Genomic DNA, 13,709 nt, shown 5'->3' on the forward strand with positions numbered 1-13,709 from the left:
TTTCATCCAAAGATTTCATTACTAGACATATTCCATAATCATCATCACCATCATTGTCACCATAAATAGCTAAGATTCATATAATACTCTAAAGTTTGCTAAGTGCTTTATATGTTATCTCAATGTTCTCAATATATTGAGATTATATAAGTATCAATATATATTGAGAACATGTTATTTGGTTTTCACAAAAACTCTATAACCTTTATTTTATAGATGAGGAAATAGAGAAAAAAAATATTTGTTAGGTGTCTTAATGCATAGTCACAAAGCTACTAAGTGTCTAAGGTAGAATTTGAACACGTTGTAGGAAACAAAATTCTGAACCCCCAAAAAGGTTCAGTAAATGAACAACCTCAGGATGAGTAAAGCAGTTGAAACTTTTAATATGCTCCTGCAGAAACAGGTATGAGCACACACATATATTCAGAAAGGAAAACAAGCCTTTATACTCTAAGGTTAGTGTTACTTCTCCCTGTTCTGGTTCTGGTTGACCTGAGCCCTTCTGGTTTAGTCTTCTTCATCCACCCTTACATGTTGTTCCTAGATATGTTCCCCTCCCTGGTGATAATCCCCATGTTCAAAAATGGCAATTAACCCTGCCCTCAGGGTGTGTCAGTTAATATGCATGAGATTTATTAAGTGTGTGTACTATGACCCCAGCCAGTTTTAGCCAGATTTAGGCATGGGCTCCCTTGTCAGTAACTTTGTGGTTTATTTAGCTTCTTGCCTTCACAAGGTGATTGGTGGGAGATATCTTAGCAATGAATGAGATGAGGTGAGATCTTTCAAGACAGTTGTGAAAATCGAGTAAGGCTTCATCTACTTCAGAGTTCGAGTAGGCCTGAAGGACTCTGAAGTTCGAGCAAAGGGCATTGCCTTCCCCTCCTATGACATCTCCCTATTTCATCCAAATATGGGCAACTATGTACTTATTGGTCAAGTTCAATTTCATGGGTAGATCTCACGTTTAGAATGTAAGACTCTCAGCCAATGAGGATGAGGGTCAGTGGTGGGAGGGGGCGTTTTGCGTTAGGGATTAAAGGTGCTGTCCTGCCCACAGGAGGCGCTTCCTCTCTTCGATAGTCTACTCGAAGAGTGGGACGCTCTTCTCGCGAGAATGTACAATAAACTTTGCTTTTCTCTAGAGCTCTCTCCAGCTTTTTTTATTAAATGATGTTCCCTCACCATTTCCGTACCACACAGCAAGATGTTTCAACCCTCCTCCTTGTCCTTCTTTGCATTGTTTGTGAAAAGCTATCAACATTTCTTACAAGGTCTTTCTGATTCCAAATTCAGCACTCTATCTTAAGTTTTGTGAGAAGGCTTTAATATCCTCTAATTCTAGTGCCTTTCCTTTATTATTTTCAATGTATTCTGTATGAAGTTTGTTTATACATATGTCTCCTCCATGTGGCTCTGAATTTGGAAAGGAAATTGGATTCAAAGTCATACATATATATACACACAAAATTTAATTCAATTCAATAAACATTTATTATTATTCTGTGAAATATAAGAAACATTTAAGTGTCTACCCTTTGCCAGGCACAGTACTTGTTTGCAGTGATACAAAGATAAAAATGAAGTTCCTTGCCCTCAAGGAGTTGTTTTTAATACAATAAAAATTATTACCAAATATGGATGAAACTGTCCTCACTTTAGTCAACCGAGTGAGGATTATAAGCCATCCTTTCAAAATTCAGTTTAAGTGCTAGCTGTCTACCCAAGCCTTTTCTTAACTGCTCCAGTTTCTAGTTTTAATTTTCTCCCAAAATACTTTAATACTTCTATATGGTTTTTTTTTCTTGTTTTAGTCATCTATGAAATCTGCATATTAATTAGTGCATTAATTTTAATCTATAAGCTCCCTAGAAAAGATTGTAGCTATATATTTTTAATTTTTATATATTGCCACATAACTGATAATTTATATGTGACTGAAGAGCTACAATCAAACTAAAAAGTTACCACTAAGGCAGTTTTAGATGAAAGATCATCCCTAAAAAAGAAACACAATTAGTGGCACACAGTTCCAGGTGAAATATTGGGGGAAGTACTTCTTTTCTTTTCTTTTCTTTTTTTAAATTTGTTTATTTTTTTTTAATTTTATAGTTATAAAATTTTTTTGACAGTATATATGCATGAGTAAATTTTTTTTATAACATTATCTCTTGTATTCATTTTTCCAAATTTTCCCCTCCCTCCCTCTACTTCCTCCCCTAGATGACAGGCAATCCCATACATTTTACATGTGTTACAGTATAACCTAGATACAATATATGTGTGTAAATCCAATTTTCTTGTTGCACATTAAGTATTAGATTCCGAAGGTATAAGTAACCTGGGTAGATAGACAGTAGTGCTAACAATTTACATTCACTTCCCAGTGTTCCTTCTCTGGGTGTAGTTGTTTCTGTCCATCATTGATCAACTGGAAGTGAGTTGGATCTTCTTTATGTTGAAGATATCCAGGGAAGTACTTATTTTCAGGCAAGGTTAATAAATACTCATCCTATTACTATTCACTTTTTATCCAAAGGCCCCTGGAAAAAGGAGGCACAAAAATCACTTAGAGGAGGTTACAGTTCCCTGAGAAACAGCTGCCAGGTGGAGTGAAGCACCTCACTCAGTTTTTCTCATTCTGAGCTGGATCTCCATCTTGATAAACGTCTTTATATTCTCATCTTGGATGTGTTCATCCAGAGCAGCCAATGCTTTGGCTCCACCATCCTGATAGTGCCGGAGGAGCTCCTCAGCATACTCGATCCATACGCAGTTGTGGCAGCCACTCATGCAGCAGTTCGTAGGGGGTGATAACAGTGGGGGCTGAGGATAGAAGGACTCTGAAGAAGCTTGGTCAGAGGGAGAGGAACCTTTCTGGATGGGAAGTGCATCAGTCTTCATGTTGCTTTTTGGAGTGTCTGTTCCACAATCTTGATTTGTCTCATTCTTCTTAAAAGTCCTCTTGCTGCTGCTGAGGGTCCTAGTGCAGTACCTGCCGGTAATCCCGAGGAAGCCGAGGTGTCTAACACAACTGCAGGTTGACTCCTGAAGGTAGATAAGTAAAAATTACTTAAACAGGAAAGGTTTATCTGGTTTTGGGAGAAGCTCTAAGAGAACAGTAGGCTACAGGGGAGGGTCTTACCTTCAAACCACCCTATTATTATACAGTTAATTCTGACAGACATATTCCTCTCCCTGGAGCTGGGTGGAAGGTACTCAAGCCAGAACACAAGCTAGACTGGAAGGAATCTTTAAAATAGCTTACTCCTTTATGGATTTATATACTTTATTTTACAGATGAAGAAACTAAGACTTGAAGAAATGACTTGTCCATACTCATATAACTCCTTAAAAGTTTAAGCCCACTAGCTGTATCAGATCTAAAATTATATTATAAAGCAGCAGTTACCACAACCATTTGGTATTGGCTAAGAAATAGACTAGTTGATCAGTGGAATAGGTTAGGTTCAAAGGACAAAACAGCCAACAACATTAATAACCTAATGTTTGACAAACCCAAAGACCCCAGCTTTTGGGATAAGAACTCACTGTTTGACAAAAATTACTGGGAAAATTGGAAATTAGTATGGCAGAAACTAGGCAGTGATTCACACTTAACACTGTATACCAAAATAAGGTCAAAATGGGTTCATGATCTAGACATAAAGAATGAGATTATAAATAAATTAGAAGATATAGGATAGTTTGCCTCTCAGACCTGTGGAAGAGGAAGGAATTTATGTCCAAAGAAGAACTAGAGATCATTATTGATCACAAAATAGAAAAATTTGGTTATATCAAATTGATATTTTTTCCAAATAAAATCAATGCAGACAAGATTAGAAGGGAAATAACAAACTAGGAAAACATTTTTACAGTCAAAGGTTCCAATAAAGGGCTCATTTCCAAAGTATATAGAGAATTGACTCTAATTTATAAGAAACCAAGCCATTCTCCAATTGATAAATGGTCAAAGGATATGAACAGACAATTCTAAGACGAAGAAATTGAAACTATTTCTAGCCATATGAAAAGATGCTCCAAGTCATTATTAATCAGAGAAATGCAAATTAAGAGAACTCTGAGATACCACTACACACCTCTCAGATTGCCTAGAATGAAAGGGAAAGATAATGCAGAATGTTGGAGGGGATGTGGGGAAAACAGGGACACTGATACATTGTTGGTGGAATTGCGAATACATCCAGCCATTCTGGAGAGCAATTTGGAACTATGCCCAAAAAGTTATCAAACTGTGCATACCCTTTGATCCAGCAGTGCTACTACTGGGTTTGTATCCCAAAGACATCTTAAAGAAGGGAAAGGGACCTGTATGTGCAACAATGTTTGTGGCAGCCCTTTTTGTAGTGTCCAGAAACTGGAAACTGAGTGGATGCCCATCAATTGGAGAATGGCTGAATAAATTGTGGTATATGAATATTATGGAATATTATTGTTGGGTAAGAAACGACCAGCAGGAGGATTTCAGAAAGGCCTGGAAAGACTTACATCAACTGATGTTGAGTAAAGGGAGCAGGACCAAGAGATCATTATATCCTTCAACAACAATACTATATGATGATCAATTCTGATGGATGTGGCCCTCTCCAACAATGAGATGAACCAAATCAGCTCCAATAGAGCAGTAATGAACTGAACCAGCTACATCCAGAGAAAGAACTCTGGGAGATGACTATGAAACATTACATAGAATTCCCAATCCCTCTATTTTTTGTTTCCTTCACAGCTTTTCGGACAGCAAAATAACTGTTTGGACATGTATACATATATTGTATTTAACTTATATTTTAACATATGTAACATGTATTGGTCAACCTGCCATCTGGGGGAGGGGGGGAGGAGAGGAAAAGTTGGAACAAATGGTTTTGCAATTGTCAGTGCTGAAAAATTACCCATGTATATATCTTGTAAATAAAAAGCTATAATTAAAAAAAAAAATGACAATACTACCTAAAAAAAATAAAAAATAAAAGTTTAAGCCCAAGTCTCCTGATTTCAAGTTCAAGGTACTTTTCCATTGCTTCCCTGGACAAATACTTAGCACAGAGGAGGGGTTAGGAAATCTAGTACATGAGGAGCTAGGAATTCAGTCGTGCCAGAGACTAGAGAATAAATAACCATGTCCCAGGCATCAGAGTCCCTTAAGACCAAATGCCTTCCTGGATCCTTGCAGTCTTTAAAAGATATTTACTTGTTCTGTCCATTGTTAAAATGTTCTGTGTAAACACTTACATCGGGAAACTGGCAAACCACAAATGGTACCAACGGATTGATTTACTATTTTCTTGATTGTTTAGACTTGAGAAAATGTTAATAAAACAGATGAAACTTTCCCCACTTCCAAGTTAAACACTTATGAACACACTAGCCACAAATCTTCCTTGCAAATAGATGCCTCAGTGGATGGAGTGCATGAGCTAGAACTCAGACTCGAACACAGACTGTGTGGCCCTGCTGCGTGAGCGCCGCCACGGCTGCGTGCGGAGGAGTATGCTGAGGAGCTCTGGCGGACCATCAGCACGGTGTCGCCAAAGCGCCGGCTGCTCTGGATGCCCACGTCCAAGATGAGAATATAAACCGGCTTGCCTCAGTTTCCTCATTTGTAAAATGGAGATATAAAAAGCATCAGCCTCCAAGATTGGTGTGACTCTTAACATTTGTAAAGCACAGGGCCGGGCCCATAGCAAGCGTTATATAAGTGTTGGCTATTATTGGTTACTACTAACATCATTACTATCAGCATAAGGCCCTGAAAGGCTTAAAGCCCCGGTCCACCCACGGCTCTGAGGGAGAGGAAGTCCGTGTTCCCGTGCCCGCCTCGGAGTGACCCCCGTGAAACAAGTTCATTCTCCTCGGACTCCCGGGTCACCTAACACCAGCCCCAAGGCCTGCGGCGGTGCGCCACCTTCCGGTGACCTTTGCCCTTTGGCTCGCTAGGCTCCCTGGGCCCTCATTCCGCCTCTCCATCCGCGGGTCCCTGGTACTTGCCCGGCGGAAGGGAGTGGCGCATATAGCGGCAGCCGCCAATCTTCGGCCGCTAGTGCACCGAAGCAGCAGCATCCCGGCTCGGTGAAGAGCGTGCACCTTCCCATGGCAGGGGGTGGGGGTGGGGGGCAGAAAGAAGGGAGGAAATAAAATGACTCCCCCATGAATGGCGGCCAAGTAGACCAATCATAGATCCCGACCGTTACAATAACCAATTGTCGTGGGGACAAGGTGGGACAGAAAAGTTTAAGGGTGGGGCTGAGATGTGCTGGAGCGGAAGGCGGAAGTGCAACCACGTGGGGCGTGAGTGTGGTGGAGAATGGCGAAAGCTCGGCCTGGGCATCCCAGGCCCCAGGGGCCGGCGAGGTCCGCTTCCCGAAACCCGCGGAGACTTCAGGGACTGCCGGAGCAGCGGAAACAGCCGAAACAAGGGAAGCAACCTCCGACGCCGCAGCCCGGACCGGCTAGGTACAACGCGATCCACAAGATTGCGTCATCGCCCCTCCCCAGCCAATCAGAATTCAACCGAATTTTCGAATGCCTTACTAGTTGATTATATGTTAATTCAACAAAATAAGTAATGTAATTAATTAATAGTAAAAACAACAGTATTGTTTGCTAGTTAGTACTATCACCTAATAATATTGTAACCGAAACAGGTTAAAAATAATGATTGTAACTATGTATCAATAAGCCTCAGCTTCCTCTGTAAAATTGGAACGGATCTGTTAGTTGCAGAATGGATAGACCCCCCCTCCCCCCTCAGGCCTGGAGGCCAGAAAACTTACTTCGTTCCAGCCTCAGGCATCTGTTAAAATCCGGAGCTGAAAGGAATCTCAAACTCACCTCATCTACTGATCAGGAAACTCAGGCCCAAGGAAGCTAAGGGATACACATAAAGTGGAAAGTGGCAGAGAAGTGAGATCTCATGCTAATATACTGTATAAAATACCAGGACAGTATTTATCTCATAACATATTTTAGTTATCAAGATCTTTTCAAGTTCAAAGATGTGAAATAAATGTTCATTTAATGTGAAATAATTAATTAACCACTGGGATCTTGACTAACCCATAGAAAACAAGTGATTAATCTGATTGTGATTAGACCCATGAGAATTCAGTTTAGGCTACAACAGTTGTAGGTAAATGATGTGCCCCCAACCACAATACATGTACAAGAGTCACCAGTGTAACCACCAGCTGGGAGTGGAAGGTGTTCAGAAGGAGCTAACACATTTCTTGTGTATTTTTTTTTCTAGAAAAGAAAAGAATAAAGTAAACTCTAAGCCCAAAAACTTGGATGATCAAGAGATTCCTTTCCGACTTCGGGAAATTATGAAAAGCCGCCAGGAGATGAAAAAGCACATCAGCAAAAAGAAAAGAAAAGCAGGTAGGATATGATGGGTTGTTTCTAGCTGGAACAGCTTTTGTGTGGTCTTCACTTGGGATTTCAGGGAATTCTTTGTGTGGATGCACAGCCACATGTCCTGTTACTCAGGGGCTCTGGGAGGTGAAGTAACCCATCTGCCACACAGATCCACAGGCTCGGCTCCATCACTATGAATGCATCTTTAATTCATTTCCACTCAGTTCAACATAGAGTGAATATTTACTCTGTGTGGTGAATACTGAGAGAAATGGAATTAATGATCTGCCCTCAAGGAGTGTTAAACAGGAACACAATTACTACATTGTGTCCAAGGGGCTCCACCTTTTCCCCCTCAAACCCACAATTTATAGATTGGATCCAAAGGATTAAGTTGCTCAGTTTATAGACTTTGGTGACTCTGTGCTCATGAGCCACGTAGCTCACAAACTAAAGTTGATAGTTTTCTGCAGTCTGTCCAAGAGAGTAAAAAAATGATTAGGGAAAGCAAGCCCAGGGCTGTCTTCTAATTCCTCTTCTGCATTTTCTTTTCTTTTGTTAAAAAAAAGTTTTCAATAGTATTTTATTTTTCTAATTATTGTAAAGATAGTTTTCAGCATTCATTTTTGTAAGATTTTGAGTTCCATGTTTTTTCCCTGACTTTCCCCCTTCCCAAGATAGCAAACAATCTGAAGTAGGTTATATTTTTATTTTCTAATATTTTCATATGCAGATGGGCTACTCTGGGTCAGCAAAAGGTCATATCTTTAAGTCTTATATAGTCTGTTACCTATCCTTTGCATCTTTTAATATCATCTAACTTGTTTGGAGAACTCAATTGATCTCAAGTTTCCAAATAACTATATTTACCCCCATCAGAGACATAAAGTTGAATACAATATCTATCAGTGAGTGTTTCAAGGATTATGAAAGAGGTAACTTTGTGCTGGGAGCAGGAAGGTAGTATGGATTAAGTGGAATGTGAGTTGTGTCATGATGGGTGGGTGATACTTTAGTTGGCAGAAAGTCAAGAAAGAGAAAGAGCATAAACAAAGGTATAGATATAGGGAAATCCTGATACTTCCGTAGTTCAGACTAGCTAGTCCCTAGGATACATGTGGAGTGAAGGAGGTAGAAGAAGGAGAATTAAGTTAAATGAAAGTTCCAACTTCATGCTCTCTAGGTCCCTTCTGGTTTGACATCTCTGATCATTTTGCTTTGAATTGCGCCTCGTTAAAAATCTTTTTTCCCCAACTCTCTCTCCAGCAAGGGTTCTTAACTGGGCTTTCTAAACTTTATTTTTTAGGGCAAGATCACAATTTCATCTTTATTGATTTATTTTATAATCCTGTAATTTTTTTCAATCCTTTATGCATTTAGGATATGCATATGAGGAAACATTATTCTGAGGTGGTGTCTATACAATTAACCAGGCTGCTAAAGGGATCCATGACAAAAAAGATTAAGAACACTTGCTTTTTGAGAAGTGTAATTTTAGGAATGATTACATTGATTAAAGCTGACAAATCTTTTTTTTTTTTTCTTATAGAATAGAATAAATCAATCTCTTCTCCATTTCTGAGATTTCTGGCATATTGTAAAAAGTATGAGAGTCGGGAGGTTTCGGTTCTTGACCCACTTCTGCCACTAATAATATCTGTGACCTTTACCAGTCTGGATCTCATCATCCCCCTCTATAAAATGAATGATTGCTTATTCAGGGTCACTTTCTCTTCTGGTTGTTTCTCTAGTCCAAGTGGCTTTCAGGCAAAAGTTTGAGAAAGAAGCAATGGGATCCCTGTCAGATATTCCAGTTCCCAAGTTCAAGCAGGGGAAGGAGGAGTCGGACAAAGCATATGTCCACCGAATGGAACAAGAGGCTCAGCATGTGATCTTCCTCAGTGAGAACCAAGTGGAACGGAAACCTGAGAAGGAAGAAGCTCCTCAGCAAAAGAAAGAGAAATCTCAGCGGAAAAAAGAGTGAGTCGGGTTTGGCTGTGGAGGGACCAGGATTTGCTTAGACTTCTGGCTTGAGGGTATTGCCAGGGCAGAGGGACTTTAGAGGCTTCTAGATTTCATTGACTGGCAGCAGTGATGGTGATCTACCAGCAGGTGGCGACAGAAACTGCCACATAATTCCTGAGGCAGACCTGGAGAAGCAAATTTCCAGTTTCAGTCAAATCAGTAAACAGAAATGTGTAATTAAATTTCCTGCATTTAAGGAGTTTGAGATCTAGTTGAGGAAACAATAAGTGAAACATGTAAGACATCAAATAGAACAGAATACAGTGTAAATAGTCATTTGTGTGGCAAGGGCTAGTCTAATACAAGCATTTATTTTAAGCTCTTGCTGTGTGCAGAATACAATGTGAGTGCACTGGGAAGATACAAAGACAGAAATAATCAGTCCCTGCTTTCAGGAAGCTTAAATTCCACAGGGATAGCACATGTGAGCATGTTAGTATATATGTAATTAAGTGGGGAAAGAAGAGGACAAGCAGGAAATGGTACTTACGTGAGTGAGGCCTGAGGAGATGATAATGGTGGTGGTGATGATGACGACAAGAGTCGATAGATAGCATTTATATAACTTATAACATTTAAGGTCTGCAACGTGCTTTAACTGTACATGCCATTATTATCCCCACTTTACAGATAAACAAATTGAGGTTAGTAATAAAGTGAATTGTCCAAGGTTACAAAGCCATTAAGTATATAAAGCTGGTTTTGAGCTCAGGTCTTCCTAACTCCAGGCCCACTCATTGAGCTACCTACCCCCTAATGGAATAGTTCGTTTCTGTGAAGACATGGAGTTGGAGGGGTAGCATGCTGAGTTTGAGGAAACCCATGGAGACCATTTGTGATCACAAAGTGTCCCATGGGCAAGAGGGCCAGAATAAAAAGTTCCATTGCTAGCTATTTGTGGACTCCATTATTCCTAGAGTTTCTTTCCTCTACCTTACTCTAGTTATAACTCTTTTCCTTTCCTTTTTAGTGTGCCAATTTCTTGGATTTAAACATTGAAAGACTTTTCCTGGAGTCCCACTAACTCAGGTTTTGTTAGAAGGATGTTGTATTTGGATCTCAACATTTATTAGGTTTTGGGGCTTTTTCTAAAATTGGCAGTCGCCCAAAAAGCTGGGATACAGCACTGATGCTGAATGATAAAATCAGGATCCACAAAGATGTGATCAGTGGACTAAAATAAAACTTAATAAGAATAAATAGAAAGTCTGTTCAAAAGCTCAAGTACAAGGTAAAGGAAAATGGGACTAGAAATATTTTTCATGTGAAAAAGATTTCAGAATTTTGGTGTACTATAAGTTCAGTTTAAATCAGCAATGTACTGTGGCTAACCAAACCCCCCCCCCCCAAAAAAAAAAAAAAAGCTAAGGTTATCTTAGAAGGAAGGAAAAGAAACAGACACTTATTAAGCACCCCTTATGGATCAGGCACTGTGCTAAACACTTGTTTTGAACCTATCATTTGATCCTCAAAACAACTATTTTTCCTATTTTACAGTAGAGGCAATCAGAGCTTAAATGTCTTGCCCAGGGTCATAGAGCTAGTACTAATCTGAGGCCAGGTTTGAACTTGGGTCTCCTTCACTCCAGTTCTAGTATTCAATCTACTGTCTCATCTAATTGCCTTTTAAGTGACATTAAAAGATGTTTATCATCCGTATTCCTACCACATCTGGATTATCGTGTCCAATTCTGAGTGCCACATTTTCCAGAGGAAAACATACAGGATAATGAAGAGTCTCGGGATTGAGCCACTTTTGAGACCTTCAACCTAGAAAAGAAAAAAACTAATTTGAAGTACCTAGAAGTAGGTGGTTGTATGACCCTAGTCAAGTCACCTACCCCACATACTTCAGTTTCTTTATCTGTAAAATGATCTGGAGAGGGACATGGAAATTCACTCCAATATCTTTGCTAAGAAAATCCCAAATGGAGTCTGGAAGAGTCAGACATGACAACAATAGCAACAATTATGTGCATGTGCACATGAGACTAAGATGGATATCAATTCAGAAAAATATATTTTTAAATGAATCATATTTTGGCTTTTTAGGTTCCAGAGAAGGCGTTTGGATAAAGTTCGACATCAGAAAGAGGAAAAGGCAATAGCCAGTTTGGAAAAAGAAATATTTCAAGGTAGTGCTTGGAATTTTTCTCCCTGTTTTTGCAAATGGAGCCAGAAGAAATGGCTGCATTTTAGATATTTCCAAGAACTTGCATATCCAAGAGCATGTTAGCTAGCTAGCATCTAGTGGTTTCAGCCATGCCACTTGTGGAATCTTTTAATAATAAATATAATCACAGAACTTGGAGTTCCACCAAATCAGACTTTGTTAGAAGAATGTTATATTTGGATCTCTAAAACTATTACTGGTATAAATTTATCTTTACTGAATATTTATTAGATTTTTGGGCTTTTTCTAAAATTTTGCCATGTATATCATGGCATGATGTTTGCAGATCCCTTTCTATATATCATCTTACTTGATCTGAAAGCCTTTTACTTTTTTTCTGTGGATAGGGGTTTTGAGTGGTTCACATAATAAGGGTCAAGGATGAAATTCAAGCTCAGGTTTCACTGACTCCAGAGATGGCACTTTGTATCTAAATCTCTACCTTTAGCCATAGCCTTATGTGATACAATTTGAAATGAAATTGGATTTTCTCTCTAGAGTTATTTTTATCATTGAAGGTAGAGCAGGGTTGTAGGTGGTTCTTGACTAAAGAAGGGGGCAGGAAGAGATGTGATGTGAGGGTTTGGCTGTGTAGCCTATATTCTACAATATGTTGTTCTCAATCCTCCTCTTCCCATCGTAGATTCTGTAAAATTTGGTGAAGTTGTCCTTCAGCCTCCAGAATTAACAGCAAAGCCAAGGAAGAGTACAAATAGTGACAAGGTAATGCGGGGCCTGAGTGAGAGGGGCAACATGTCATATTAATGGTTCATGTGAAATAGCCTTCTTTGTCACTTTTTCCATGAAGATTGATTTGGTGGGGCTTCTGCATAGCACCTGGGATGTGTGTCCTGGTCTGCATAGTAGGTAGACCTCAGGCCTGAGGTGGCTGGGAGCTGTTCACATATATTGCTGAGAACATTCCTCTCTCTTGAGCCCTAACCTTCCAACCTCATTGCTTCCTTTTTCCTCAGCTCGGCAAGAAGTCACTGTTGCTTGCAAGCCTCCTGGCCCCTAGTAGTGCCCTCCAGCCCCCAGCCATCTCCCTGGCTCGCCAGCGGATTGTGGCAGAGGAGAGAGAGCGTGTTGTGCAGGCCTACAGGGAGCTCAAGAAACACAAGCAGCAACAGCTAGAGCAAAGGCAGGCCTCTAGCCCATTGGAGGGAAAGCGAAAGAAACCAGCATGAAGAAGGGCCTCAGGGATTTATGGACTTGATGCTGGCTTCCAGGAATAATGATGATGACCCTCCTCATAGAGGCAGAAGAACTTACACCTAATTGGCCTCCCCTTTATTGCTAGCTACTGCAGGAGCTAGGTAATTACCTCTGAGTGGAATAAAGTGACTGAACAACCAAGAAATAGCACTCAGAATCAGGTTGCCAAGCATGAACATTTTCGGGCATCAAAAATGATCGCGTGGTCCCTGGCATATTCCCACAATATATGCTAGGGTTTTGCCTGCCTGGTGCCAAGAGACCTGATAGGTGCTATGGCCCAAAGACAGAGCTTCCTATGCATTTACCAGCCAAGATATTTCCCAGGAACTGCAGAAATCTGAATCCTGAAACACTGATTATCCCATACGATTGACTCTGTATTTTTGTATCACATTGATACTGGATTTGTGGAAAGTAAAATTGTGAGAGGCTGCCAAGTTTGAGTATGACTGATGCTTAATAAATTCTTGATTTGATTGACCACTTGTAATTTTTATCTACAACCCTGAACAGTGACAATTGGCAACATTACATTCTACCTTGGCTTTTATTTTTTCCTGGTGCTGGAAACAATGTACGTGGATGGCAGGCCTAAGAGAGCAAGGATTGGAGAAGGATCACATCCTATCCATTACCTTATCATATATGGATTAAGTGTAGGATTCTGGGCAAGTCACTTAGTCCTGTTTGCCTCAGTTCCTCATCTGTAAAATGAGCTGGAGAAGGACATAGCAAAACATTCTAGTATTGATAAGAACTAGATAAGGGGTAACTAAATGAAATTAGGTTTAATTGATGTCTAGTGGCAGGTTCGGAGTACAGGGAGTCAAATGGAGCTCCCCTGCAACCCCTTTGGATTTGGCGCAAGGATACAGAGTTAAATGAGGTCTAGTAGCGGCGCAAGCAGTTCCCT

The 13,709-nt window shown here is 40.1% G+C and overlaps 2 protein-coding genes across 2 annotated transcripts; one reads left to right on the top strand and one right to left on the bottom strand.

Moving 5' to 3' along the window:
- Window positions 1-1,481: 1,481 nt before the first annotated feature.
- On the bottom strand, window positions 1,482-6,131 carry OXLD1 (oxidoreductase like domain containing 1). The gene is made up of 2 exons (XM_074260405.1): window positions 6,016-6,131; window positions 1,482-3,051 (listed from the first exon to the last, which is right to left on the bottom strand). Exons 1-2 carry the CDS (start codon window positions 6,085-6,087, stop codon window positions 2,626-2,628), a joined length of 498 nt encoding a protein of 165 aa, XP_074116506.1. The 5' UTR covers window positions 6,088-6,131; the 3' UTR covers window positions 1,482-2,625.
- A 144-nt stretch (window positions 6,132-6,275) lies between these two features.
- On the top strand, window positions 6,276-13,274 carry CCDC137 (coiled-coil domain containing 137). The gene is made up of 6 exons (XM_074260404.1): window positions 6,276-6,480; window positions 7,274-7,404; window positions 9,132-9,360; window positions 11,458-11,540; window positions 12,222-12,301; window positions 12,553-13,274. The coding sequence occupies exons 1-6, from the start codon at window positions 6,332-6,334 to the stop codon at window positions 12,763-12,765; spliced, it is 885 nt and encodes a 294-aa protein (XP_074116505.1). The 5' UTR covers window positions 6,276-6,331; the 3' UTR covers window positions 12,766-13,274.
- Window positions 13,275-13,709: the final 435 nt, after the last annotated feature.

The sequence above is a fragment of the Sminthopsis crassicaudata genome, chromosome 4 (assembly GCF_048593235.1).
Source record: "Sminthopsis crassicaudata isolate SCR6 chromosome 4, ASM4859323v1, whole genome shotgun sequence".
Classification (NCBI taxonomy): Eukaryota; Metazoa; Chordata; class Mammalia; order Dasyuromorphia; family Dasyuridae; genus Sminthopsis; species Sminthopsis crassicaudata.